The sequence below is a fragment of the Rhea pennata genome, chromosome 5, assembly GCF_028389875.1.
Source record: "Rhea pennata isolate bPtePen1 chromosome 5, bPtePen1.pri, whole genome shotgun sequence".
Taxonomy (NCBI): Eukaryota; Metazoa; Chordata; class Aves; order Rheiformes; family Rheidae; genus Rhea; species Rhea pennata.
In genome coordinates, this window is record NC_084667.1 from 1,299,455 (window position 1) to 1,326,967 (window position 27,513).

General features: G+C 46.2%; 1 protein-coding gene across 1 annotated transcript; it reads left to right on the top strand.

Moving 5' to 3' along the window:
• Window positions 1–947: 947 nt before the first annotated feature.
• Window positions 948–26,539, top strand: NEK9 (NIMA related kinase 9). Its single transcript, XM_062576573.1, has 22 exons — window positions 948–1,189; window positions 1,985–2,162; window positions 5,513–5,568; window positions 6,422–6,492; window positions 8,440–8,545; window positions 11,164–11,295; window positions 12,237–12,347; window positions 12,933–12,997; window positions 13,945–13,995; window positions 15,059–15,251; window positions 16,505–16,649; window positions 17,434–17,634; window positions 18,038–18,084; window positions 19,047–19,202; window positions 19,595–19,703; window positions 20,325–20,486; window positions 20,850–21,020; window positions 21,256–21,315; window positions 21,894–22,084; window positions 22,544–22,708; window positions 23,399–23,611; window positions 24,010–26,539. Exons 1-22 carry the CDS (start codon window positions 1,001–1,003, stop codon window positions 24,130–24,132), a joined length of 2,895 nt encoding a protein of 964 aa, XP_062432557.1. The 5' UTR covers window positions 948–1,000; the 3' UTR covers window positions 24,133–26,539.
• Window positions 26,540–27,513: the final 974 nt, after the last annotated feature.

A 27,513-nucleotide genomic window follows, 5' to 3' on the forward strand; every position in this document is an offset into this window, starting at 1 on the left:
TGTTTGCAATTGTTCTGGATTCTTTAATCTCATTTCCATGAGACTTTTTTTGTTTGTTTTTTACATTTTCCTGGAAGTTTCCCTTACAGTGGAGAGAGAGGGAGTGAATAATATTTAGCAGAATATACCTGAGCTTTTTCATGCATTCTTGTAACCACCTTTATTTTAAACCTGAGGTGTCATCTTTGCTGCTTGGAAGGACATCATCCTCATATGGAAAGCGGTACAACCACAGATAATAAACACTGATAGGTAAATTATTTGCTTTTCAAATAGGTATTTATAATGGAAACGCTGAGCAGCTCTTTAAACCTAACGCCGCTGCAAGGAACCCCAGTCGTGACACAACCTCTGAGCAACAGGGAACCTTCTCAAGGTGGCGAGATAAAGCCGAGCAGGTTGTGCTCTCCTTGCTCTCGGGGATCTGCGCGCAGCTCCCCAAGCCTGGTACGAGCAGAGGATCACCTGTCCGAACAGGCACCTCTTCCGTCCCTAAACGGTGCTGGTGACTCTGTGGCTGCCTGTGACGCTTGAGCCTTACTCTCTTTTCATCATCTCGTTTTCAACGCACATTATCTGTGGAGAAAACCATTTAGCTAGGCTTCAGGCTGCTAGTACCTCCTCGGGACAGGGACGTTGCTGCAGCTCCAGGTCTAAAACGTTATTCGTGGAGCTGCTCCTGTGTTAACGTCCCTGACGTCAAGAGGCAGGAGCCGCTTTTCGGGTACGGATCAGCCGCTTCCGGCCGCTGTTACCGCCCAGCAGCCTCCGCGCCCGGCCCCGGCGAGGTCGAAGCGCGGCGGCGGCGGCGGCCCCGGGGCGGCCCCGGCCCGCGCAGGCCGCAGCCCGCGCCGCGGGGTCCGCGCTTCCGGGTGGGCGGCGGCGGCGGGGTCCGCGCTTCCGGGTGGGCGGCGGCGGCGGGGGGAAGCGCTTCCGGGTCGCGGGCGGGAGCCAACATGGAGGCCGCGGGGCGTCGCTGAGCAGCGGCCGCGCCGCCGCCATGTCGCTGGGCAAGTACGAGCGGCACTGCGACTCCATCAGCTCCGACTGCGGGAGCGAGTGCTCGGGCAGGGCCGGCTCGCGCGGCGGCGGCGGCCTGCCCGGCGAGCAGGAGGAGCTGCACTACGTCCCCATCCGCATCCTGGGCCGCGGCGCCTTCGGGGAGGCCACGCTGTACCGCCGCACCGAGGTAGGCCCCGGCCCCGGCCCCGGCCGCCGCCCCCGGCCCCGGCCGCGGCAGCTGCCTGCTCTTTCCGCGGTTTCTCCCCGGCACGGGGGACGCGGCGGCGGGTTCTGCAGGTGACTCGTGGTGAAGACTGCAGCGTAGTCTGGTGGAGCTGGCTAGAAACCAGTCCTTCCTCTGCCCCCAAGTCCTTTAATTCTGCCCGTTTTTCTTTCTTTTCTTTTCTTTTCCTTTTTTTTTTTTACGGCTGCCAAAAAGAAGCGGTTTACCCAAGGGAAATCCTTGTGCTTCTTTATGGGTGAAACATAGCTTGAACAGCTGCAGGTGAACACTCCGCTTAACACATCGCTCCACACGTATCCTGCAGCGCGAGTGGGTCTTACAACAGCAAGCTAAATGTGTTCTTGTTTTCTTAGTGGTCTTTAGGAGTAGCTGTGCATTCATAATGACAAGTACCATGCAATATCCTACAAGTACAGGACTGGAAATACGCTTGCCCCTCTCCCCATTATTGGACCAGAATGTGTTTAGCCTTGATTGAGATGAAACAAACTCTATGTCCTTTCCCTGGAAACCTTTATAGTTCCTTTTTTCAAAGAGGATGCTAGCCAGCTAGGAAGATGCTATTTCTAGCATCAAACAGAAAAATTCAAACTTATTTTTGTGAAGAATCTTTGTCTGAAACCAGTAACAGGCTGAAAGTCTGTTTACCTTTCCTGAAATTTTAATTTCCTGCAGAAAAGGCATATGATGTTCTCCTCAGAGCAGTGTGTTTAATTAAAAGATGTTTTTGTGTTTCAGGATGACTCACTTGTCGTGTGGAAGGAGGTGGACCTGACCCGGCTGTCAGAAAAGGAGCGTCGTGATGCTTTGAACGAAATTGTTATCCTTGCTCTGTTGCAGCATGAGAACATCATTGCGTACTACAATCACTTCATGGATAACACCACGCTGCTGATTGAGCTGGAGTACTGTAATGGTGAGATCCCTGCTCCCACTTAGGGAGAGGAGGCTGCTGCGTTGCCGAGTTACCCTCCCACAGAACCTGCAGGGAGTACTGCTTGGTGTCCTCTAGGGAGCAGAGGCATGGAGATAAATTTTGTTGTGTAGCTGCTGAGGAAGAGACTGAGAACCCTTCCAATTTGTTGTGGGTTATTGTTCATCTGCACTTCTAACGTGCCTTTTGGTCTTCTAGGAGAGCAGTGGGAAAAGATATGAGGATATTTGGGCCTCTCAGCCAGTACAGAATGAGGCTGGTTTGGGTTTTTTTTTTTTTTTTTAAGTTGCTTAGACCCCTTTCATTTGACAATTACAAAGTTATATTGAAAATCTGCTTGTCCAGTATAATCAGTTCTCTTTCTTGCCTGACACTGTCAGCTTCTACATTTAGTGTTAGAGAAAAACCCAGTCCTTCTGGTGGTGGTGAAACCCTTCAAATTCCATCCAAGAGTAGATCAAGTGGTGTTACTTGGAGTTTGTGGGGGGACCAGTCACCGCTGGGATGGGGAGGCAGAAGGATGCAATGTGAGGGGCAGAGATGCAACTGCTGTTAGGCAGCTGGAAGAAGAGTTAATTCGGCTAATACTGTTAGAACAGGTTACCTACTTAGATATACAGTACACTCTCCAGAACAAGGGGTGGTATTGTGGGCATATTTGGATAAGTGGGACGGCTCCTCTGTAAAGCCTTGGCAAGTTATCAGAGAGGAGAAGGTTTTTGGTGGAGTCATGTTTTCATCATCATAGACAAGTGGCTTTTGCTGGGTCGGGTTGGGGAGGGCAAAGGGCTCGTACAAAGTATTTTTGAAGGGCGTCAGGCAAGTTGCTGGTTGACAGGTTGGGCAAAGCTGTTTTCAGTTCTCAAGTCCATCATTTCCAGTTCTCGTGAAAGGTAGAGTCCAGTACAGCAGCAGGGAAACGTTGGCCCTTTGAGCCTCCTTCTGTTTTAGGAGTGCTCTATGCGAGTTGTTTGGCTGCCCAGTAAAGACCGCGTGCTTAGGACCAGTATAAATTAATTGGAGGACATTGAGAGAAGGCGTGTAGTATTAGTGTCTATACGTGTGTGTTAATGTCTCTGAACTGATGTTTTACTTTGGGGCAATAAACAAGAGATGAGTGTACAGCCTGTATTACCTGGGTACATCTGAGTCCAAGCAGGTGGTACAGAAGTAGAGGCATGAGAAGAGGGAGTCTGGTTTAGAATTATGGTATCGTTTTTGTCAGTGGTTCTGTTAGTACTTTTTTTTTTCCTTTTCCCAGCATACAAGTCCAAGGTGATTTGTAAGTAATTTTTAAGATAAGGCTAATCTGGATGCTGTCAGACACTTTTCAGAATCCAAAACCACAACAGAGACAAAAAAAAAAAAAAAAAACCACCAGATTTTGAAAGTTTTTGCTGTTTAATTGGCATATTTCTTCTGGAGCTCTTTCAAATTCAAGTAAATACTCTCTTTTCTTCACAAATGAAGGAACTGAATTGATGATTTGCATATAGTACTGTCTGTGCATAGTGGTACCATGGGACTTGGATTTATCATGGAGTAGTATCAGTGAATACACCTGCAATAGCTTGAGGGAAGAAACAGGCTATAAAATGGATGTGTTGAAGAGAAAATAGGGGGTCAAAAAGCTAAATTAATTAGATGAAACAAAAAAGAAGCCTTTTTTTTGGGTGGGGGGGCAGCATATTTATGTATAGGGGTATTGATTAACTGAGCTGAGAGCTAAATTTTTTCCTAGCATATCATCTTGGTGATATAGCACCTGGCATGCTGCTCTTTGGTTCAGAAAAGCTGCAGAAAAGATGAAAAAAGATCAGAGTTAAGAAACAGAAATCACTAAAACCTTTGTAGTCTGAATTGTGGGGGAAGAGATTCATGGGAAGAGCTAGAAATTAATAGTTTGGTTATCTGTAAACGACACTTAGCACTTACAAATTAATTTGCAAGCATGAACATAGGACAGGAAAAACGAATGTTGAGGGGTTATAGGAAGGCAGAATGAGAAGAACATAAGCAAAGGAAATCTTAACTGGCATATCAGAAAAATCTTACTAATGTGGAAGTCTGAAATACTCCCTCAAGGAGGCAAAGGAGCCACTGTCACCTTTTTTTGGCTGTCTACAACTTGACAGACTTGGGAAAAACATACAGCAGAAAACTGTCTTGCACCATTCCTGCAGGAGTGGAACAGGGAGCCTGGTGTCCTGTTACTATTAGGACATACTATGTGATAATTAGGAAGTGGAATAGCAAGAGGATTGATCAGAGATTTTGAATTTGCTAATAAGATTCTGATCTGGCAGGGACTCTCGCTGTTCCCTGCCTGCAGCAATCTGTGCACCATTTCTTTTAGTTTTTGAAGACTGCAGACTGAAAATCAAGTTGTGGCACGTGGAGGCTATTTGCTGATTTCAGGCTTCTTGTCAGGTTCTACTGCTATTGTCAACCCTGTTTTTGAATTCTTCGTTGCTGCATTTGGCAGGGCAGATGAGGGAAATTGGCAGGTCAGAGCTGGGCAATAATTTTGGAAAGGCAGTAACTGCTGCCTTCAGGGACCTCTCTGGACTTGTAATCTTTTTTTTCTTTCTTTTTTTTTTTAATGCTATAAATGTTTGCATATAGAATCATAGAATCAGTAAGGTGGGAAGGGACCTCTGGAGATCATCTAGTCCAACCTCCCTGCTCAGCAGGATCACCTAGAGCATGGTATATAGGGTTGCATCCAGGTGGGCCTTGAAGATCTCCAGAGAAGGAGACTCCACAACCTCTCTGGTCAACCTGCTCCAGGGCTCCGTCACTCTCACAGGGGAGAAATTCCCCCTCACGGTCAGGCGGAGCTTCCTGTGCTTCAGTTTCTGCCCTTTGCCTCTTGTCCTGTCACACGGGGCAACTGAAAAGAGTTTGTCCCCGTCCCCTTGACACCCTCCCTTCAGGTACTTGTCCACATTGATCAGATCCCCCCTCAGTCTTCTCTTCCCCAGGCTGAAGAGGCCCAGCTCTCGCAGCCGTTCCTCACAGGGAGGAGAACCACTGACAGGTGAAAAAGTAGAGACTGCTAGCCTTTCTCTCTGATTCATCTTTCAGAGCGTATTGAATGGTTATGTAGAACAAGGAATGATCTCTGCCTAAGCTTAGATGTGCTGGTGAAGTTCTTAGCTGGAAGAACAACTTAATTTTGTGAGTACCTGACCAGCTTAAGTGAAGAGTGCTGAGGGAGAGCTGTGAGGAACCGCCGGGTCCCCTATGGGATTTGAGTATTCTCAGCAGAATAACTGCTGCTATTAACCAAGATAAACCTCTCTCTCTTTCTCACTCACTTGTAATTACAGGAGGGAACCTCTACGATAAGATTCTGCGGCAGAAAGACAAGTTATTTGAAGAAGAGGTAATTTTGACTGGTTTGAGGGAGCAGTGGGCTGACTTGGTGTTGTGGAGATCTGACTGTTTATGAATATTTATATTATACTTTTTCCATAGTAATGCTCAGGGAATTTTTGTATAGATCTGGGAACTGACATCCTTCTTCTATTGAATGTTGCAAGTATTTATGAATTACTGAAATTCTTTCATTTTTGGCTGTCTCTGGCACTACAGAAAGAAAGAGCTCAGCTGACTTTGGTCACTTATAGTCTTGGCTAACATTTCACTTTAAAATCCCTTTCTGTGTTTCTTCATGGTTGGTGTTCAGTTTCTCTCACCCTTTAGCCATTCTACAGGTTCTTTTCAGAGTAAGCCTCATTTAGTAGTTACATTGAATCTGTATCACTTTGGACTTTTTCCTGTTCCTTTTTTTTTCTTTCTTTTTGTCTATTTTCCACTCTCTGCTTCCACCTCGTGCTGTGATAATTAAACTTATTTTTCTTATACGATGAATTTTAAGGCCTTCTGGCTCTTGGTGAATATTAAATGGTCCAAGTTTTTACTCTAGAGAGCCCAACAGCGGATCTTTCGCAGATGGTCATTAGCTGCTCTTCTCATTCCTTTTCTCGTAACAAATTTTGACTTCTGTGGTGCTTATTAGGACAGACACTATGAAGGGTGCTAGAGTAAGCAACCTTTTTGGAATTTCCCTCTTTTCAGAGATTTCTGAAACGTGAAATTTCCAAGGGAATAACAAATTTATATTCTTTCCAAAAGAGCACCTAAAGGCACAGTTAGGCTTTCTTGCTGTGCCTCTGTATGTCAGGTGCACCTGTTTTCTCTGAATCTCTCATAAGGCTTTATTCCTACCTTTGCAGATGGTGATTTGGTATCTCTTTCAAATTGTGTCAGCTGTGAGCTGCATTCATCGAGCAGGAATTCTTCACAGGTAAGTGTGGCATGCAGTAAAGCTAAAATGAAACAGTAATTCGCAGATGTGAGTGCAGAACTCCTTTGAGTAGCCTTTGCTTCTGTGTTTAAAGCAAGCAAGGAGCTTCTCTGTTGAAACTATAGCTGGATTGCTCAGACATTAAATGTCACTTCTGTCACAAATTTTTCTTGGTTAGAAACTGTCTTGTAATAGATGTGCAAGACATTTTCTATACAGAAATGGAATCACTATCTGTGTGGTGCTGCAGCTCTGTGAATAAAGAGTTAATAAGCATAGGAAGGGAGTAAATTCACTGTTTATTGCCGTAGCATATGAATGATGTTTGCTAAATTGGGTAGGAAGGAGCAGTCTGCAGTGGCTGAGGGTACTTCCCTCCTGCTTCAAAAGTAATAGCTGCAGACCACATGCACATCGTCATGTAACTTCTGAAGGCTGATGGTGATGAGGATTTCGCACTGGTGCATTGCTGTAAGATCCAACCAGGTGTCCTGCATTTGGCTTAATCCAATTTCTTTGGCCTGTTAAGGAAATATTATAGCTTGTTAGCTGGTTGCGGTAATTTTAACACTGACTTTGAGAGTTAAGTGAGTAGCTAGTTACCTCTTTCTGCTGCTCTTTTCTACTTGGGAGGGGTAAATTTCATTGCTTATGTGTGCTTCAAAAGCGCCCAATGCATGGGCAGAGTACGGAGGCCATGGTGTTCTGGGAGTACCACGTTTGTAGATAGCTATTTTCAGCATGCTTGGATCACGTGGTGGGCCACATCCTGCTGTAACTAATGAGGAGAGCTGTGTGAGGATGTTCTCTGTGGGATAGCATCCTGATTGCTGCCATTCTGATCTTTGGTAGAGCCTTGCTAATGAAGGGTTGGTGCTTAATGCTCGACAAAGCAGTGCATATGTGTTTGACTTAAAGCAGATGTCATGTCTGTCCTGCTTTGCAATGATTTCCTGCTTACCATCTCTGTTACCCATCCTGACAGCAAGGTTCACAATCTAGGAACACCTGTGGCCCCAAATCCTTCCATAATAACAAATTGAACAGTTATTTAAATGTTTGCAGTGATTTCCTTCTGCTGCAGACATTGTCAGAGTGACCCAGGACTTTGCGATGCCCCAAGTGGATGAATGCAAAGTGCTGCTTTACTTGGTGTTGTCCTGATCTACACTGGGAAGTTGTTGATGGTACGTTAGGAAAAGGGGGTGTTATGAAGTGTTGGCCATGGGAAGCATATTTTGCAGGGGCTTCCTTGCTGTATTTACAGTCTCTTGTATTGATCTGCGAAACTTTAAATATAAATTATTCTATCTGAAACACAATGTTTTCAGTGAGTTTTGAAATTCAACATTTTAGTGGCCATCTGCCTTTTGACCTTCTGGGTACTGTATATCATGTTATAAAGACTTTTGCCTGAGGCGTAAGGTAGAAAGGTGTTAGACTTAAGTTTGAGAGTGGCATCTATTTTACACTCTGTGTGTATGTGTGCACTTAAATATATATATGTATATGTATGTATATAAAAATACATAAAATATACATATGCCTGCATACACAATCATGCATATACTTATGTTTTTGGTGAGCTCAGAGACATCTATCTTTGGTCCATTTATTAAAACAGGAAAAATAAGGCTTGTCCAAAGGCCTTCATGCGAGAAAGGATTGAGGGGGCGGGCGGGAACATCTTTGCTCTGTGATCTTTACATAGCTGTCTGGAGGCTGAGCTTTTTGGACTGTCTTGTGTTTGTGTGGGGATATGATAAAACATAGCAGCAGTTACTACCACAGTACTTGGGGTCAAATTGCTTTTGGAGAGTTGCATGTATGAGAAGGTGCTGATAGAGTAGAAGTTACTTCATAGGGAGAAGAAAGGATGATAATGTGTGGAAAACTGTGAAATCTGGAAATATATCTGAAAGTCTATATTTCTCTTTCTCCTTTCAGAGATATAAAGACCTTAAATATCTTTCTAACCAAGGCAAACCTGATTAAATTAGGAGACTATGGGTTGGCAAAGAAGCTGAACTCTGAGTACTCCATGGCTGAGACTGTGAGTATCTGCCTTGTGTGCAGAGCAATCTTTTTTGTCTTACCTCTTCATGCCTTGCAGAAGACCAGAAATGCTGCATTTTTCCTGCTACTTGCTTTTTTTTGTTCTTTCTTTGCCTCTCTACCACCTGGACTATCTCAATAACATAAGGATATTTGCTGATGTTTTGCAGTCTGCAATTATCCTTGCTCCTGGATTACCTTTTAAAGATCTATCTCCCTGCAAAGCAGCATTAGACTAGTGATAAATGACATTATGGGCATGTAATTGTACCAGAGCCAGTGTAGCTATGTTAGGGAGCACTGCTCTTCTTTCCCAGCTACCTAGTTGTGTTACTTCCAAAGGTGAATACATAACATGAAGGCCATCCATACTATCCAAAGGGACAGAGGCAGCAGTATAGTTGTGTCATACAGCTTTCTCTCTGGGGTAGGTTAGGCTAACTTAGTAAACCAAATTAGTTTGAGCATGCTGCTGTGTTTACAGAGGTACTTTTCCTTTGTTGGGTCTGTGCTGGCTTGAATATGTTTGCCTGGCACTGCATTGTTCCATGGATATGTCCTTTTAACTTTGATATTCAGGCTCTGAACTGAATTTCAAAGAAGCAAGAGAGGTGCTCACTTTCCTTTTGGTAACAGTGTGGCACATTGATAATGATCTTGAAGAGGGGCAAAGCTTTGCAGAAGAGATTAATTCTACCAGAAGAAGGTTGTCAAAACTGGCTTTGTTTCAGACCCTTCCAGGAAGCAGTTTCACACCCAGAGTTACGATAGAGGGTAAGCTGTGCTGCAGCCACCTGAACACCTCGGCCTGCATTTCCCAGCTCTGTTAATTCTGTTGTGAGCAGTAGGCTTGGAAAGGGAGACATTGTCTGGAGCTTCAATTTGCTAAAGACTTTTATAGTTTAGGATGCCAGCCAGCTTGCACTTACCCTTACCAGGGCTTATTATTAGATTTAATGCAAACTATTAGTGTCCTGATAGGATGCATAATTAAACGCTCGTCAACCTCCTTCCAGAACGTGAGCGCTAATGTGCAGTTCCATAATAAGTGGGAACTCAAGTATATTGCATATAGTCCTTGCTAAATATGGGTCCAGCAAAACCGTTTCTGGTATGTCACGTTCTTCATAGGCTTCTGACTTTCAGAGAAAACTGTGCTATGAATTTCCAGGTTTGTTTCTGTGTGTATTGTGTGGCTTCATCTACACGTGAAAGTTTATTTTCTTTCCTTTTTCACTTACGAAAAATCTTGAACTAAGTACTGTCAACCATCTTTAGTTCTGTACGTGCTGCTGGGCTCGAGCCTGTTTGCTCAATTTGTGATGTAATGACCAATGGCAGTCTTGAAGATATCCTCTGTGCAATGAGTCCCTAACACGTTGTTGTTGGCATTTTTCATTACAGAGGTTGTAATCATAACAGTTAAATTATGATCTTGTAAAATGTTAACTTCTTGCTTACTAAATGATGAGTTCTTAATTTACCAACCTTTCTCCCAGTCAAGGATGATGATACAGAAAATGTCTGTCTTCTAGAAAGCTTATGTTATGTTGTGCTTAAAAAAGATTTAAGAGCCATGTCCTAGTTCTCCCTGTGGTATTCCAGCTAGATGGGGTTTTAAGTCTTCCTGTGATTAGGACTCTCATAGCTGGGTAAAGAGAAATGGAAGGTAGATGACAGATTTTTGAGTGTGCCCATTAGGTATCTGGTATACTAGCAGAGCTAATGAAAGGCCAACTCTGTAGTCCTTAGAGCTTTGCTGAGAGAGAAGAGGGCAACTATAAATTTTCGTCTTAAATTTTATACTTTTCATTTTATTCCACTGTCTGGTTCCTTGCTAGGCAGTCAGCTCCATTCATCTGGAAGCTTCATTCTTACACCTTTTATCGTGGTTTGTTCTGTTTCTTCTTGTGACTTTGAACTATGCTGCTATTTCTGTTTTAGCTGGGAGAATTTCTGTATTTCAGTGGTGGGGTTTTGGATTTTGGGGTGGGTTTTTTGTTGTTGTTTTTTGTTTTAAACAGTTCTTCAGGAAAGCTTCATTTCTGAAGTGAAAGTCTTTTCAGGTGGAACTCATGCCAGCTTCCTGCTTACTGACCCAGAAGTAACCCCTCTTTATTCAGAGACAAAGTGGCCTTTGTCCTGGCAGTACCCTGTGATCAGACAGAGTGGCTCCACAGCCATGGGCTGGCATCTGCCTTTGGAAGGTTTGCTAGATCCCTTTTGCTTCAGCCTCTTCTGAGGGTTCCAATATGTGTGGTCACTACCTGAACCCCTGATTAACTCTGAATATAAGGTATTTAAGAGGGGCAAGTCTTCACTGTTTTCTCATGACGACCGCTCTATTGAGCAGTATATAACACATCCGAATCGGAGCAAGGTGGTGTCAGGGATCTTTTAAGAAATGCAGGCACAGGTTTGTGGGTAGGAAGGAAGGAAATGTGCTTGTTCCCTTCCCTCTAGCACATGTTGGTGGGGTGTATGGTCTGTATCTCTTGACTGCTGAGTTGCAGCTGCATCCAGCTCTGATAGGCCTATGTGAACATGATGGATGGGGAGCTCCAGAACTGAAGGCTACTGGATTATTTCTGATTTTTAAATGTTCTTTTTTCCTAGCTGGTGGGAACTCCATATTACATGTCCCCAGAACTCTGCCAGGGTGTGAAATACAACTTCAAATCAGATATTTGGGCTGTGGGCTGTGTCATCTTTGAACTTCTCACTCTGAAGAGGACCTTTGATGCTACAGTAAGTTTGCAAACCAGAAAGAGTACCTTGATTTTCATCATCCTGAAGTCTGCACTTGGCTCATAGCTTTTTCTTAGCTTCTATTTTTCTTTCGCTGTTGATTAATCTACTGATTATAGTCCCAGGCCACTGTTTTTCTTAAACTGCAGTCAGAGAAAACTGCACTGCTAGTACCTCTCCAACTTCTGACAAACCCGTCTTGTCTGCAGCACTGGGTTTATCAGATACAGAAATGCAAACTGTGCTGATTTGTATTGCTGTTGCGAGTGAAACACCCTTTCATCCAGAAGGAGGAAGTTTGTGGTCATTTAGTCTTGGTTCAGCATTGGTAGTTATGAGTTTTCTGTGCAGCATTCTGTAGGAAAAATTTCCAGCCTTGGATTTCATAAGATTCAATCTTCTTGCCCTCATCTAAAGTTAGGATGCAAGAGAAAAGTGGTCAGCTGGCACTGAGAGAGTGAGAGGGAGCATTACTGACTGGCATAGCTGATATGCCAACATGTACTATGAGATGAGGAGACCAGCTAGCTGACCAGGGGGAATATTTTGTAACCCTTACAGAGCTATGTCAAAATACCATCCTTCCCTGCCTTCCTTTCATCAGGACTGCCAAGTTCCCAGTAACTGTGCTGCTGTGCAGTATTTCAATGGCAGCATACTGCATAGGAGCTTTTGTGCAGAGAGGAGCCTATCCTCCCTCCACTGCTACGGAATCTGGCAGAAAAGTGTATGCTGCCACCAAGTCCTAGCTATCAGAAATACCATGTGTGCAGAAATAATTACTAGGTTTCTGGAGAACCTCCTGGGCAGGGGAGAAGAAGAATGTCCTTTCTCTGATCACAGAAGGAGAGAGTAAATGTTTATGGCCTCTAGCGTTTCTCCCCATTGAACACATTGTCCAGATCAGATTTTTTTACAGCTGATTTCTGTTTTTCGCCTAGAATCCCCTGAACCTTTGTGTGAAGATTGTACAGGGTAATCGGGCCATGGAGGTTGATTCCACTATCTACTCTCGGGAGCTGATCCAGATGGTGAATTCCTGCCTTGATCAGGTTGGTGAGATACTTTCCAGTTTTGAGATACCCCTGCTGAGCTGCCTAAGCCTTGCCATTCGTGGTGGGGGGACTGGCGTGCATGTTTCAGCATGAGGGCTATTGATGCCAGGTAATACATGTGAGGCCTGATGTATCACTGAGGCTGGGCTTCCTTCAGTCCTCTGAAAGCATCCTCTCAAGATGCCATTCAGTCTTGCAGGGTTAGGAGGGGTGCTGGGTTTGTTCTGATGATGCTAATTTTATGGGCTGGCTGAAGTGATCATTTTCTTATGCAGCGCTTTGAAAGTGGGAGCATCAGTTCAGTAGTCTCTTAAGGTTCTGACTTTCTGACCATGACTCTGCACTTCTGTAGAGAATTAACTTCTTGGAAGCAGACGTAATATTGATATTGTTGTAGTGGGGAAGTTCATTCTGCTCATTTCTGGCATTTATTGCTGTTCATTGTAAATATTTCATCCTTTCCCTTCCCTTGTGGAAGGAGTCAGGGAAAGAAGACCACACTTGACGAGGTCTTCTGGCCCAAGAATTTATTGTAGATGATGAGCTTTTCCCAGGGAGTGACTTGTTGCTAACCTCTTTCAGGATCCGGAGAAGAGACCTGCTGCAGATGAACTGCTTGAACAACCTCTTCTCAGCAAACGCAGGAGGTATAGTCTTGCCTGAGACCTGGATGAGCCAGAGGTGTGAGGGAGAACGGGAGGGCTTGTGCAAACTAGTGGTGTCGATGCTTTTGAAGCAAAGTCCTTAGACTAATTTGTGCCTGGCATGAGGTTGTTGAAGTAATTTCATCAGCTTTAGGAGAAAGTGTATTTTTGCTGTCTTGTCTTTCATCAATCCCTATATCTGCTGGCATGAGGATTGGGTGAGAAGGGCCTCTGCATCCCTTGCCTCAGCAACTGTTGTGCTGAGAACCCAGAGGCATCCCTTTCTGAGGCTCCTTTGAAGAATGCTGGTTTTTGCTCTTCAAGTTAAATCTCTGTGAAGGACGGGTTACCCTTAGATCTTTGTTCAGTCATTGGAAAAGGTCTTTCATAATACACAGTTCCTGCAGTGAGGCTAGACCTGCACTTTCTCCCTTTGCTCCTGAGGAGGTGTATTGAACGTGGTCAATTTTAGCTCAGGTTGGCCATAAGGCTCCATGCAGCCTCTTTCTATGAAAGAGAGACCAGGATTTTAGACTGTTTATCCTACTTTGGCTGCCTTTGGGACAGTAGACTTAATCCCGTATGCAAAGATTATTTTATTTGGTGGGCAGCAAAGTTGCTGAGTTTTGTCTTGCTCATGTAAAAACCCAAATCCTGATGACATTTAGCCGTTTAAAGTCATTCTCGTACAATGTGGGTGTTGGTTGGCCAAATTCTGGTATGTGTAGTTGACTGTCACTAGCTGTCCTGTATGTTTGTTAGCTGTATGGCACATTACTTCTGCCCTACTTACTGTGTATTGCTGTGAGCTGGTAAACAGCTGCCACGTTTCCTCCAAGAGGGAGCAGCCTTTTATTGAAAGGGAAAGCAGTCTGTTTATGCTGCTTGTCAGTAAATTGCTTTGGGAGATATGTTGCTGTTTTTCTAAAATACTTTCTCTCTTTTGGCAGGGAGATGGAAGAGAAAGTCACGCTGCTTAATGGGCCAAGCAAGCGACCAAGGTAATTATTTGGGCACATGTTTGAAAGGAAGTCTGGAAAGAACAGCTCCTCAGAGAGGAGCTTTAATTAAAGTGTTAGACTGTGAAAACCTTAATGGAACAGTGTAGTTTAGAAGAGCAGTAAGTGCTAGGAATTCAACATATTCGTTCCATGGTTGCTATTCCAAGTTTTACTCTCCCTTTTATATCCTGCTTATATGTATGACTGGAATCTTACTGAGGTCGGTCCTGCTGAGGAGCCCTTCTTTCAGGCAGGTTCCCTTCAGCAGGAAGAATATGACTATCTGACTGACTATCTTTCACAATGAATATGAAATGAATTTGAATATCTTTCATAAAACTGGATGTAGGGAAACATTCTCCCTGATCTCCAGCAAGCTTGTAAGGCAGAGTTGCTCTCTGTGGCAGATATGTTCCATGACACGTATAGCTGTTTTTCTATTGAACTATCAGATAGGTTTTGACCTTTATTTCCTCATAGACTTGAAATTGCTGTCTGAGCACTTTATGTGAGGTTGTTCAGTTCAGGATTGATAACAAACTGTGTGCTTTGACTACAACTTCAATTTTGCAATCTGCTTGTGAATTGATTCTTATCTGCATAAGAGTTATATTTTTGCTTCAAATGGAATGCCTGAAACTTAAATAAAGAGGAGGTGGAGGGAAGCTAAAGGGTATGGGATGCTTCCATGTTTTGAGCAGGATTTTGCAACAGTTTGTGAGAGTGTCATATTTCACAGATGAGAACAGCTCCATGGCCATTCAGTGAAAGCTCATTATTTTTAAAAGACATTGAATTGGGTTCTAGACATTCTTTAATGCTTGCTGAAGGCTCCTTTCTCTGCTGCTCTGAGACAGGTTTGTTCCTGAGTGTCTCTGTAGTGGTTCAGGCCTCACAATCTCTAACAAAGACAGCAGCTAGTGAAAAGAAATACCATGAGTGGTTTTGAAGGGCTGCAGATTGGGCATGGGGAAATTGGTAGCATGTGGTAGGAAAGTAAATGGCGACAGTGATCATAAACTCATTAAAAGCATGTGTGTTTTGCGGGGTGGGTCTTGTGCAGGTCAAGTACCATGAATGAGGCTCCCATTGCGGTGGTGACTTCACGCACTAGCGAGGTGTATGTTTGGGGGGGTGGGAAGTCCACCCCCCAGAAGCTGGATGCCATCAAAAGTGGCTGCAGTGCACGCCAGGTGTGTGCTGGTAACACTCACTTTGCTGTGGTGACAGTGGAGAAGGAGCTCTACACCTGGGTGGTAAGTGAGAGAAACCATATGAAGTGTATAAAAGAGGGGGAGGAGAGTCCAGATCCACCACCAACTGTTCATGAGCCTGTAAGAAGCTGATGGGCAAGCAGCTTGGAAAGAGAAATTCAATTGCAGAGCGCGCTAGGGAATGGAGGAGATGATCTGCTTTGGGGCTAACCCAGCTCTCCCAAGGCAAATGTATTTTGGAGAGTTGTTTCCCATGATGTTGGGAAGTGTTTTGGAGATTTGCTTGAGGCTTGTAGGTGGTGGGCCTGTAGACCCAGAAGCTGAGTGAAACATCTCTTCCTCTTCCTGACCACTCGAAAGGCCCTGGAAGGGATTGTGATGTTCTGTTGGCTTGTGTGTTTTTGAGGAAGGTTTTCTGAGATCACAGAGGATGGGATGGCTGACCTCACTATAATATAGAAGTCATCTGTGAAGCAACTTGTGGATGTAGTCAGAGCTATCTTGTAGTGAACAACTCTGATTTTCATGTTGAGTGGAAATTCTGCAACAACTTAAAGTGAACAAAAAAATGGTAGCATATAATGCATTTAAAACAACTGAGTCCAGTCATCTTGGGCTTATATGGTCAGTAACAGAGAGGTATCCTGCAAGTATCAAGCTTACACTAGCTTTTGTATTTATGATGCAGAATCTGTTAGGAAAACTAGGAAGCACTGGTAGGTAGATGAGAGAAGAAAGAGATCCAAATTGGAGGGGAGCAACTTGAGGTCGTTCACTGGCTGTTGCTGCAAGAATGGCCTTTGAAAATTTTGACTTGACTGTTAACATTTTCGTTTCAGCATTTACACTATTCAGAACTATTGTTCTGGTTTGCTTGCGGACTTGGCAGGCCTGGTGTCTCTTCAGTGATGTTTGTTTCATGTTATGGGTTTCTTCGCAACTATTAGGATATAGAAATGTGGGTAAAAATGCTGAAGGATGAATTGTAGCCCTGCAGCAAGGCAGTGTATTTGGCAACCTGGCAGTGAGTGCAGCAAGGAAGGAACTGGGATTCTTCTCTGATTCTTAGGCCAATAAGCTGGTGGCCTGACTGGATCACTCCTCATTAGTGCTTGGGTGTCCGAAAGTCTGTGCTGCCATTTAAATGGTGCCTGCTGTTACGCTACATAGCTAAACAGCCTTTTCCCTAGGATAGCTAAGACACTTTCTCTTGCTTTTTTCTGTTGTTCCTAGGAAGCTTTGTAATTATTGGCCCTATCTCTATACGTAACCTTACAGATGTTTCTGTCTTACAGAACATGCAGGGGGGTACTAAGTTACACGGGCAGCTTGGGCATGGAGATAAAGCCTCCTACCGGCAGCCAAAGCATGTAGAGAAGCTTCAGGGAAAAGCTATTCGGCAGGTGTCCTGTGGAGATGATTTCACAGTCTGCATCACAGGTAAGAGCTGAAAGGGGACCACAGTGGACCCTCACTTTGCTGTGCTGTGGAGATGGCTTACCTTAACAATAAGATTAGTATAGCAACTTTGTCACAAAGGAGAAGGTCCTGTGTATTACTTACCCATTGGTTTTGCAGATAAGAGGTGCAACAGTGGAGATGGATCCACATTATTTTATAGAGGAAGATGTTGAGTCCCAGGGAGGAGGGTGACTATTTTGCTGAGGATGTGCCCCTTTGGGCACCCCCAAGGATGAAATGAGAAGTGGGTTGGAGATTTGCTACTTAATTCAGAAAGCTTGAGACCTGATGGCTGTCTCCAGTTCTAATTTTGTTAATACTTTTAAGGATGTGTGAACCATGGTATTGCCTGTTGTAGGAGAATTTGGATTATGCTCTGCCCTTGAGGGGGGGGGAACTCCACAAAAGACTTTCCATTTTTCTCTGCCAGTTCTGGAATAGCAGAGTCTGTCAGAGATGAATTCAAATGCTTAGTGTGCTGTGATAGAGACTTAGGGGGCCTTAGGGTCAATTTGTGGGTGTATGTTACAAAAGGTGGCAGGTTGTATTTTGTGACACTGGTGGCCTGCAAAAGCTGCAGGTTGTAGCATAAGGTTATCCATCTTCTTGTGAACTGGAAAAGTCTCTGTTGTCTTCTGATACCATTCCTCTGCACAGAAGATGAGGGTGATTACAAAGTGGCTTGCCCTTGTCACATCCTGAGAGGCGAATACGTAGCCTAATACAAGCTCTGCGTGCTGACTGCTTCCTTTGTGTCCTGCAGATGAGGGCCAGGTGTATGCCTTTGGCTCGGACTATTACGGATGCATTGGCATTGACAAAGCTCATGGCTCAGAAGTACTTGAGCCCTTGCAGCTGGATTTTTTTCTTACGAACCCTGTGGAGCAGGTCTCATGTGGAGATAACCATGTCGCAGTTCTGACCAGGAACAGAGAAGTCTACACGTGGGGCTGTGGGGAGTACGGTAGGTAGAGTCTCCCTGGACCTAACAGCGCTGGGGCATGCCCGCTCCAGGGAGTGAGTTGGTGCTGGTGTGTGGTGCAGGGCCTGGGTGAGGGCAGTCTAGTATGCCCTGGGAGGAAAGATTGCTTCTACAGGAATTCCTTTCCTTGTGAGAATGGGGACTGAGCCCTTCAGACTTCACTTGAGGAACTTGTAGGGTGCTGGGTGGCTTCTCTGGGAGTGGGGTAGTCATTCTGTTAGTGGGGATGGATTATCTTGAGAAATGGCAGGCAGTGATGGATGTACAGAAGCAGGTTTCTAGTGCTGTGAGGAGATTTTTGGGGGACTAGGGGGAGACTACACCGTTTCTTAGGAGCAGGCACCTTGTGTGGCCCTTTCTCACTTCAGTGTTTTTGCTGATGCAGGACGTTTGGGCTTGGATTCAGAAGAAGATCACTACACTCCTCAGAAGGTAGGGCTTTGACTGCCTCTTCCCAAATCTGCAAGGGTATAAATGCGGATTAGTCCCTGTTTTAAAATACTGGATGTCTGAAGCGGAAGTGTTTTTTCTGAGGTATCACAAAGTTTACGAGGGTCTTGCCTTTGCTTCATTTGTTCCTGGATGTCTCACTCCCAAACTAGCTAACAGCTTGACTTAAGAGATTCATGTCTCTGAGCTGCAAGCTGAAACTGGAAGTGCTGAACTTGAGAGAACAATGTAGAAATCATAGTAGGAAGTACCAAATTGCATACCTCAGATCTGTAGAGGAAACTTGCAGCATTCCAGACAACTGGGAATCTTTGAATTTGACGTAATATGTTAAAGATGAGTTGAAAGCAAAACCTTTTGGAAATAAGAGATGATAATTCCATTGTGGGTGGTAGAAACAAGCAAGGAAACGATAACCTTGGGCCAGTTTTAACTTGTTGGTATTTCTCTTAGCTGGCAGCATTCTGCAGGACAGATCTACATGGTACGTTGGCACATGTGTGCCCGGCTCTTCCAGGCTGCTGTCAGCTGGAGCTACTGGGTCTACAGAGCACAAAGCACACTTAGTAACTGGTGCCTGGAAGCTATATATCTGCAGTCATGCAGGATTGCACCCACACAGCACAGAGCCAGCTCTGCTTCGCTAACTGAGTTGGGTGCTTGCAGGCTCCAGGTGCTGGGATGCCTGTGCACCATGTTTCTCATACCTCCGCTCAGAAGTGTCTAGACGTGTCTTAAATTTCTGTATTGTGGCCAGCGTTTCTCAGTATGCTATAGATTTTATGATATTATTGCACTGTCGTTTGAAGCAACTGCATTAGGTGCTGTCAGTGCTCAGGCTAGGTGAACCACCGCTCTAATTCAATGTGTTTTCTCCAGGGCCAGCTTCTGTGCATTAGGTGTTGGGATTCTGATTTTTTTCGTAATTTGTTTCTTTTATGTAGGTGGATGTTCCAAAGACCTTGAACATTGTGTCTGTTCACTGTGGCTGTGATGGGACTTTTCTGCTCACACAGACAGGCAAAGTTTTGGCATGTGGACTCAACGAATTCAATAAACTGGGCCTGAATCAGTGCACATCAGGGATAATTAACCATGATGTAAGTGCATTTGGGTCCCTAGTTCCAACTTCCAGCAGTCAGTAGCATATTGGGGAAATAGAGGTCCCACTGCACTGACAGGGAGTGCATGAACTTTGTGCCGATCTCTTGGCTCAAGTCCAAGAGGATGGATACTGGTATTGTGAGAAGAGGCAAATTGTTCCTCAACTTCCTGGCTGCCTTGTGGGCTCATGTCAAAGCTGAGTTAGTGGAACAGAGAGTGGCCAGCTTCAAGGTAGCTTACCCAGTGACCTGGAGTCTTGCAGGAGCTTCCCATAGCTGTGTGGGGGCTAAGTTAACACAGTGGTCTATCAAGACCTGCCTGAGTAGGCCTCAGCTGATGAACATCTAGTCTTTCATTCGCTGCTTATCTAAATGTTGTCTTTTCTCAGACGTACTGTGAAGTGCCTTACACCACTTCCCTTACTCTGGCCAAGCAGCTGTCCTTCTACAAGATCCGTACCATTTCTCCAGGGAAGACGCACACAGCTTCCATTGATGGTGAGCTCTACTTGCAGCCCCTGGGGATGGGCCCCAGTTTGCTGAAGCCAGAGAAAGGAATTCTAAGCTGGTGTGTTCAGAAATGGATACTGTTTGCCTGGTTGCTCTACATCAGCTTTACCCTTTCAGCTTGGCTTCTCTTGCTGAAGCAGCAGGATCCATGCAAGGATCCTGGCATTGAGGGTTACACTTTTGTAGCAGGGCTCATGCCTGGTTGAGGAACCCAGGACTCCTGTTCCTCAGGAGTGCTGCCTGTTGGCCAGCTGAAGCAGCAACATTAGTTGCTGGGCCAGCCTTCTTTAAAGAAGAGGTTTTTGAAGAATTATGCTCTGGGAAAGTGGTCGAAACATTTTTGACACTTACTTGAGCAAGGTGAAATTTGGTCAGATGGCTGGAGAAGTCCCACCTTCCAGCATCAGAAAAGGGAAGCAAAGGGAGAAAACTTGGGAGGCATTTCCCAGCTGAAGCCATTCCTCTTGGCTGGCACTGTCTCCTTCCAGCCTGGCTGGCTTCTTAGTAGAGTCCTTTCAGATCATGGGCTGTTGCTGTTAGCTCTCTGCATGCATGGCTGCTTCCAGAGTTGGGCCCTTGCTGTGACTGTCTCCTCGTTCCTCCTCTCAGAGCGAGGCCGCCTGCTGACCTTCGGCTCCAACAAGTGCGGACAGCTTGGTGTTGGGGACTATAAGAAGCGCCTGGGAATTAACCTGCTGGGAGGCCCCTTGGGGGGTAAGCAGGTGATCAGGGTTTCATGTGGAGATGAATTCACCATAGCTGCTACTGACGGTGAGTGGGTCTTTGTGAGGTTGCGGTGGGTTCCTTTGAACTAGGTCTGTGGGGTGGTTAACTGGCTCTCACTGAGCATTTCTTAGACCATCTTCCACAGCACTGCACTGGAATAAAGAAATCCTCACAGCCTGAGCCCCTGTGCCTTGTTCCAGTGCAGCACCAAGCATTTGCTGTCCTTGGGGCTGCAGAGTGCTGGCTTGCAGGCTGCTTGTTAGAGTCATCAGTTTGTTCTACTGGCAAACTGGAGCTGGCGGATTAGATGCTTTGAGATAGCAGTTACAACAGAGATGCTGAGATCCTGCAACAATTACAGCCTGACAGAGAGAGTGACTTGAGGCTCCTGAATCTCTCTTTCCTCAGACAACCATATCTTTGCCTGGGGCAATGGTGGGAATGGGCGACTGGCGATGACGCCGACTGAGAGAGCTCATGGCTCGGATATTTGTACTTCGTGGCCTCGGCCAATATTTGGATCTCTGCATCATGTCCCTGACCTGTCATGTCGTGGCTGGCACACCATCATCATTGTTGGTAAGTGTGAGTCCATGAGGAATTATTCCTGGAGCTAGGTTACGATGATGTACTGTTTGCTAGGGCCTGGCCTACGAATCCTGCCTGGAAACAGGCCAGGTTGCTGTGGAGGAATGTGATGAGCCCCTCTCAACTATAAGAGTGCAACACTGGCTTTGTCCTATGCCATCTCTAGGAGTTCTCTTGCTCTCCATGTGGCCCTGTAACTAAAGGGGTGTATTCTTTCTCCCTGCAGAAAAGGTGCTGAATTCCAAAACCATCCGATCCAACAGCAGTGGCCTGTCCATTGGTACTGGTGAGTAACCAGCGCTAGGCAGCTGTGTTTTAAGCCAATTCAGTGCTTACTGTGACTGAGTGCAGCTCAGTCCTGCAGCACGGTTTCTTTGTCTTTGAAAGGCCTTACAGAAGCTGGTGGAGGGAGGAAATCCAAGTAGTGCAGTTAAGGAAGGGCCAAAGCTGGGGAGAAGGGAAGAACTGAGATGAAAGGGAGCACAGAGAAGCAGTGAGGCCTTTGTATTGAGAAGCATCAGTTTGACATGGAAACTGTAAGAGCAGTTCACTGAGGAAGCTGAGTAAGGTCGGTAGGGTAATGGGAAAGCTGTTGGAAAGACAGAGTTGTGTCAAGGGCCTGTGGGAGGGCTAAGGCCAAGAAGCTGCAAGAGGCTGCAGTAGATAACCTGTTTTGGGGAGAACTGCAGTGAGTACTAGGAGGTGAGGAGCTGTCTAGGGAGATGCTGCCAGTATGTGCACTTAGCATGGCTGTACAACTCTAATTTCCGGGGAAGCCATCTTCTTTGCTCCAGCTGGAGCAACAGTTGCTGGAATAGCAGAGACAGGAAAAATGTAAAAGTTGTCACTCTTCCTGTTTGTTAGTGGCTCAGAGCTGCACAACTGGAGGAGGAGAGGAAGAGGACAATGAAGGGGAAGCAGAGACTCCTGATCCCAGTGGAGGCTTTCGAGGAACCATGGAAGCAGATCGTGGAATGGGGGGCTGGATCAGCACGACAGAAGCTAAGGGAGGCGACAGTGCTGACAGCAGCTCCTGCCCTGGCTGGCTGCGCAAGGTAATGTGGTGTCTCAGAATTGCCTTAACATAGAGATCAAGGCTGCGGAAAAGCAAGGGTCCCTTTCTGTAAAGTGTACTCAGAAAGGAGTTTATCAGAGTTGCCTGTGCAATCTCTGCTCTGCTTCACCAGAGAGCGCGGATAAACGCCCTCCTGGCCAGCTTGTGCGCGCTGTTCTGGAATAGCTGCTGGGATGATTCTGCAAGCAGAGCATGGGCTGGGCAGGCCATGGCAGCAGCCTTGCTGCTGGAGCTGTCTGGCACCCTCGGGGGACAGGCTGCCCCGTGGTGGAGGGGTCCTGCTTGCCAGGCCTAGCTCAGGCTGCGGCTGTGTGAAGAGATCTTTAGCCGTAGCTGCCTTTCTTACCGCAAGAGGGTGCTGATGATGCATTGGCTGAGGAGACTGAAGTCAACCGCGGGAAAGCAGGTAGGCCTAACAGTGCTGCTTTGGTGTGTCCAGGAGCTGGAGAATGCGGAATTCATCCCTATGCCTGACAGCCCCTTTCCTCTGAGCATGGTATCTTCAGAGCCTGAAAAGGAGACCCTTCCTTACCAGGAACTTCAAGGACTGAAAGGGGCCCCTGAGGAGTCTACTGGATTCAACAAGCCCAAAACAGAGGCCTGGGTAAAGTTATCCAAGTCTCCCACAGTGAATGCTTGGCCAAAAGATCCAGGGACCATAAAGAGTAATGCTTGATTTATGGGGCAAGCTGGCAAGAGGGTGTTGGATTGGCCTAATTCTTCTGGATGAGGAAAAGAGGGGTGTTAATAATCAAAGATGATGCTGCAAGTACTGTGAAGAGAACAATTCAAGGCAGTCTAAAACATGAAGTAGGAGTTTGGTCAGATAAAAAGAAAAATCAATTCTGGAGAAAAATGTGGTTAATGCATTTGAATGTAGCCCAGAAGCCCACCAGAAGGTAGAAATTTATTTAGAAAGCATAAATTACTGTGAGATAGAAAGAAAGAGGGATTTATGTAGGAAATTACTGAGAAATTACAGCCTGTGAGACTGTTATTCCAGGAGCATCTGTCCCAAGAGCAGGCACAGATCCTAGTCTTAGGGGCGGGGGGTAGACTAGATGGATTTTGGTGATAGGAGCACAGGATCGGCCTTCCCAGAAAAAGGAGGAGGATGGTGGTTTGGTAGTAAAGATGCTTAACAACCTGGCTGCTAGAAGCTTTGAAAGCTGGGACTCAGCTGGTGTGACAACCTTGTGTGTGTGGTCTCTTCTTGTGGCATATGCAACCCCTGGTTTAAAAGTTCCCTTCCTTCCACACAAGCCTGTTCTGATTCCCCTCTGTGTCTCTGCAGCCCGCTTGCCGGGGCCCAGCCTTGCCATGCGATGGAGAGAAGGCTCTGTCTCCTGTCGCAGGCTGCATGTGCAGTGCTCTGCAAGCAGAAGTGGTGCACCTCCGGGGCCTGGTCTTACAGTGTCTGGATGACCAGAAGAAGCTGCAGCAGGAAACCATTCGTCTGAGCACCCAGCTCCAGAGGTTCTGCAGGGGGACAGAGGAAGTGCAGCAGGTGAGCACCCATCAGCTGGGGTTCTGGGTGCATGTCTGTGCTGAGGGCTCAGGACCCTAATCTTGGCTCCTGTGTAGCCTGTAGAGGCTGCAGAAAGGGATGTAGCTCTTAGCAGGCTCCTCTTTTAGAGCAAAGCTTGGTGGAGCTGCTGACGTTGGCTCCAGTAGTAATAACAGGAATAAAGCCAAGAAGTCAGTTTCCTGTGAGGACAGCCCAACCCTTGAGGGGTTTGGGATTCCCCTTTATTTCTCCTGGTGAGAAGAGATGAATAGTCAGTATCTGACTATTCATTTCCCACAGTCCCAGATGGCTGTGGAGAATAGGAGTTGTGCTTTATGCAGCTCCTAGCTTTGCAGCCAGTCCCAGAGCTGTTTTGAGAGCTGCTCCATGTTTGACAGGTGGAGGTTCATTCCAAAGGAACCCAGACAGCCAAAGAGGAGATGGAAGTAGATCCAAAACCTGACTTGGATTCAGATTCCTGGTGTCTCCTGGGAACGGACTCGTGCCGCTCCAGCCTCTAGTCTCCTGAGCCCACTGGGATCCATCTAACTTCACAGCACACTAACCGAATGCAGAGAGCGGCTTTCCTGGCTTCAGGTCACTTGCAGACAAGGAGCGAGGCCGGAGGCTCCAGAGCAGCACCCATGTACGTTTGATATGAACTAGGAGTGAGTTTGAGAGGGGGAGGGCCCCTGAGTTCCAGGCCAGCTCAGTGATTGAAGCAGCAGCAGCTCCTCTTTGTACCTCATCTGTCAATTTTGCACGAGGCAGAACAGCCCCGTCACGGCGATGGCTCCAGTAGCAGCTTGTGGCCTTTTCATTGTTTCACTGCTTCCTGGGAGCTGCCTTTGGGACCCCAGTATTCATCACTGCATTTCTAGATGTGAGGAGGAGGAGGAAACATGTTTTTACCAAAGCAGGCTGAATCTGAACACTTGCCACCTTCACTGTAGAAGGGTGAAGGACTTGGACCCTCTCCCTAGCACACGGTAAGGCCCAGCCGGTGAGGCTGTTCTCCTCTGTTCAGGGGCAGAGGGAGCAGAGAACGTCTCGTTCTGGAGGCAGCGGAGATCTCCCTGTTAGGGAGATAATGGCAGACAGCATGTCCCTGGCCTTGAGGCATAACTTCTGGCCCTGTGGCTGTGTCCAGTGGCCAGTGTGGAGAGAGTTTAAAGGCTTTATTCTGGGAGCCGGGAGCTTTCCACCTTCCAGGCACTGCACAGAGACAAGTGAATCGGGTGCAGTTTCCAACAGCAGCAGAAGGGACTGTCGGAGATGGGATCTCTGGTACCCAGTTTCAGACCACCTGCTCTCTACCCAGATGACGAGCGTCTGGGTCTCAGACTAAGTCACACGTTTTTTCCTCCAGCTCAACTTGGTTTGGGTGCCAGAGCTTCTGGTTTCTTGGCATAAGCCCATAGCTGCCCCCTGCTTGGCTTCTGTTCTGCTCAGCCCCTGGCACCCATGTTCTGTGTGGGTGTGGGAAGAATCAGTATTTTTCCACTCAGTGTTTTGATGAAGCTGGAATGTAGTTTCCTACCCAGAATAGGTCATTAATGCCGTGGTCACAGGATGCAGCCTTTTCCAGTGACCGTGGATGATCAAGTCTCTGGCCGGAATTCACCCTCTTTCTAGAAACAAGAGGCTTTCCCAAGGAAATTGGAGATGGGAAGAGGCATGGTCTGATGCTCAGAATTACCTCATTTCCCATTAGATAATGAGGTTAATTTTATTCCCCTTACATTTTTTTAGTAAACTGATTTTGGACTAAGCCTGTGGGATTGGTGGGGCCCCCAGGAGCAGCTAGCCTCCCTCCACCTTATTTGAAGTCTCTAATGAGTCCTGAGTCCCTCTCTCCATTGCTGTGAGAGTGGGATTGTGATTTTTGTTACCCTTAAGTCATCCCCGTCACTAGAATTGCCTCGGATCTGTTGGAGATGGGGAGATACCACTTCTCCTAGAGATGCCACTTCTCCTAGACCTTTTCCTTTGAGAGACTTCTTGAGGACCTAGCGTTCCCCCTTTGTCTCTGGAGGTGAATGCCAAGCTATTCTGCTTGTCGTTAATGCTCCTTAAAGACTTTCTCTGGTGCCTGTTGCTAGTATCTTAGAGCTCAGTCGAGTGCAGTCTCTACAGTGCAGTGTTCAGGGCAAGGATAATACCAGCGCGTTTGTCCGTGGTTACTGAAGAAAGGGCAGCAGGACTCCTGGGAGGTGGCAAGCGTCGTGCCCTGGGTTGCCCTCGTGACTCTGCCCTCTCTTTCCCCATGTGCGTTGGAGCCAGTTCTCAGGTTAGGGTCCCAGCTTGATGGTGGTTGTTGCCATTGGAAATGAATGAGTTGGTCATGTCGCAGCAGTGCCTTTGAGGAGCGAGGAGCTGAGCCTGAGCTGTGTCCAGTAAGCAAGCATCGAGCAGATGGGAGTCGCTCTCCTGCAGTGCACTGCTATCCTCATTTCTCAATGCTCTGCAGTTGGGAAGCTAGGTGCACAGACTGGATTCCCCTTGGATCTAGTGGAGGATCGGGGTCCCTGACAGAGGATGCCCTGTGCTCCGCAATCTCATACGTGCCTTAGAGGATTCACGCTATCCAGGTTGTGCCTGTTACAGACCACAGATTTCACACCAGCCAGCTATGCAACCAAAAAAGCAGTTTAAAGCCAGCACCTTTGTCTTGAGCTGAAAATGGAAGGGCAAGTGGGCAGAAGTGCGTCTGAGCAGTTCCAAACCCTTTTGACTTCTCCCCTTCTTGCAGTGCTAGCTCCGTATGTGTCAGTCTCCTGCTAGTATTGCTACTGAGTTGTTATAGTGAAACACAACTTACGCCTGCTCTGACACTCTGGCTGAAAAACTAGTTTGTCGTTGTCTTTTTTTGAAAGGTTAAAGGGTGGAGTGGTTTGGAGTTTCTGTTTAAATAAATGTTTAAACTCATTCTCCTGTGTTCGAGTCTTTGTAGGACAGGAAGGGGGAATATGCATATAAACAGGTGGGATATTGGAGATCTGTTTTGATTTTGCTTACAGGAAGAGAGCCAAAGGCTTTCAGGTTCATTGCTGTGGAAAAATGCCAAGTTCTGCAACTTTTCTTTTTTTTTTTTTTTTTTTTTAAGGGGGGGGTGCGGGGTGACTCTCTTCCCTTGCTGCTGCATCTTCTCCTAGTGACGTCAGGGGGCTTTAGTGTGTGTTGGTTTTACAACAGCTTTGGTGCCAGGTGGGAAATGAGTAATAGGAAGAGACAGGCTCAAAGGGAAAAACGTGTTTCTCAGAACAGCTTCTGCTGGGCATTTTAGTCTCCAGAGCGAGAAGCTGTCTTAACACCTGCTCAGCTGCCTGTTCCTGCACAGTGTATTTGTGCCTGTCACTTCTCAGGGCTTTCAGTAAATTAGGAAATGCCTTGAGAGGCAGAACTGCATTAGAGACTTCTAATTCACAGGAGATTCAAAGAAGTAAATGTGCAGCATGTCTCTGAGAATGGGCTCATACTGCAGAAGAGGAAGGTGAGCCAGTGAGAGTAACGCAGCCCGAGTAGTATCGGGGTAACATGATGATCTCAAAATAGGGCAAATCTTTGCATTGAGCCTTGTGGCTAAACTATGGGTAAGTTTTAAAAAACAACTACCTGAGACTTCCTGGATACTGCTGTGTTACTTTTGTAAGTGTTCCTTTTAGCTCAGCAAAGAACGGTGAACTGCCCATGCTTAACTGAAACAAAGATGACAATTTAAGTCTGGTGATGTAATTTTAACAACTTCTATTTAATCTAGAATCTATCACAGCGTTAGCTGCTTTTTCCCTATCCATTACTAAGAAAAGTCCCCAGCAGATAGATTTACTTCTCAGTACCAAAAGCATGTGCATGTGTGTCTACTACAGTCATCATTTGCACCCTGCTGACTTCTAAGATCC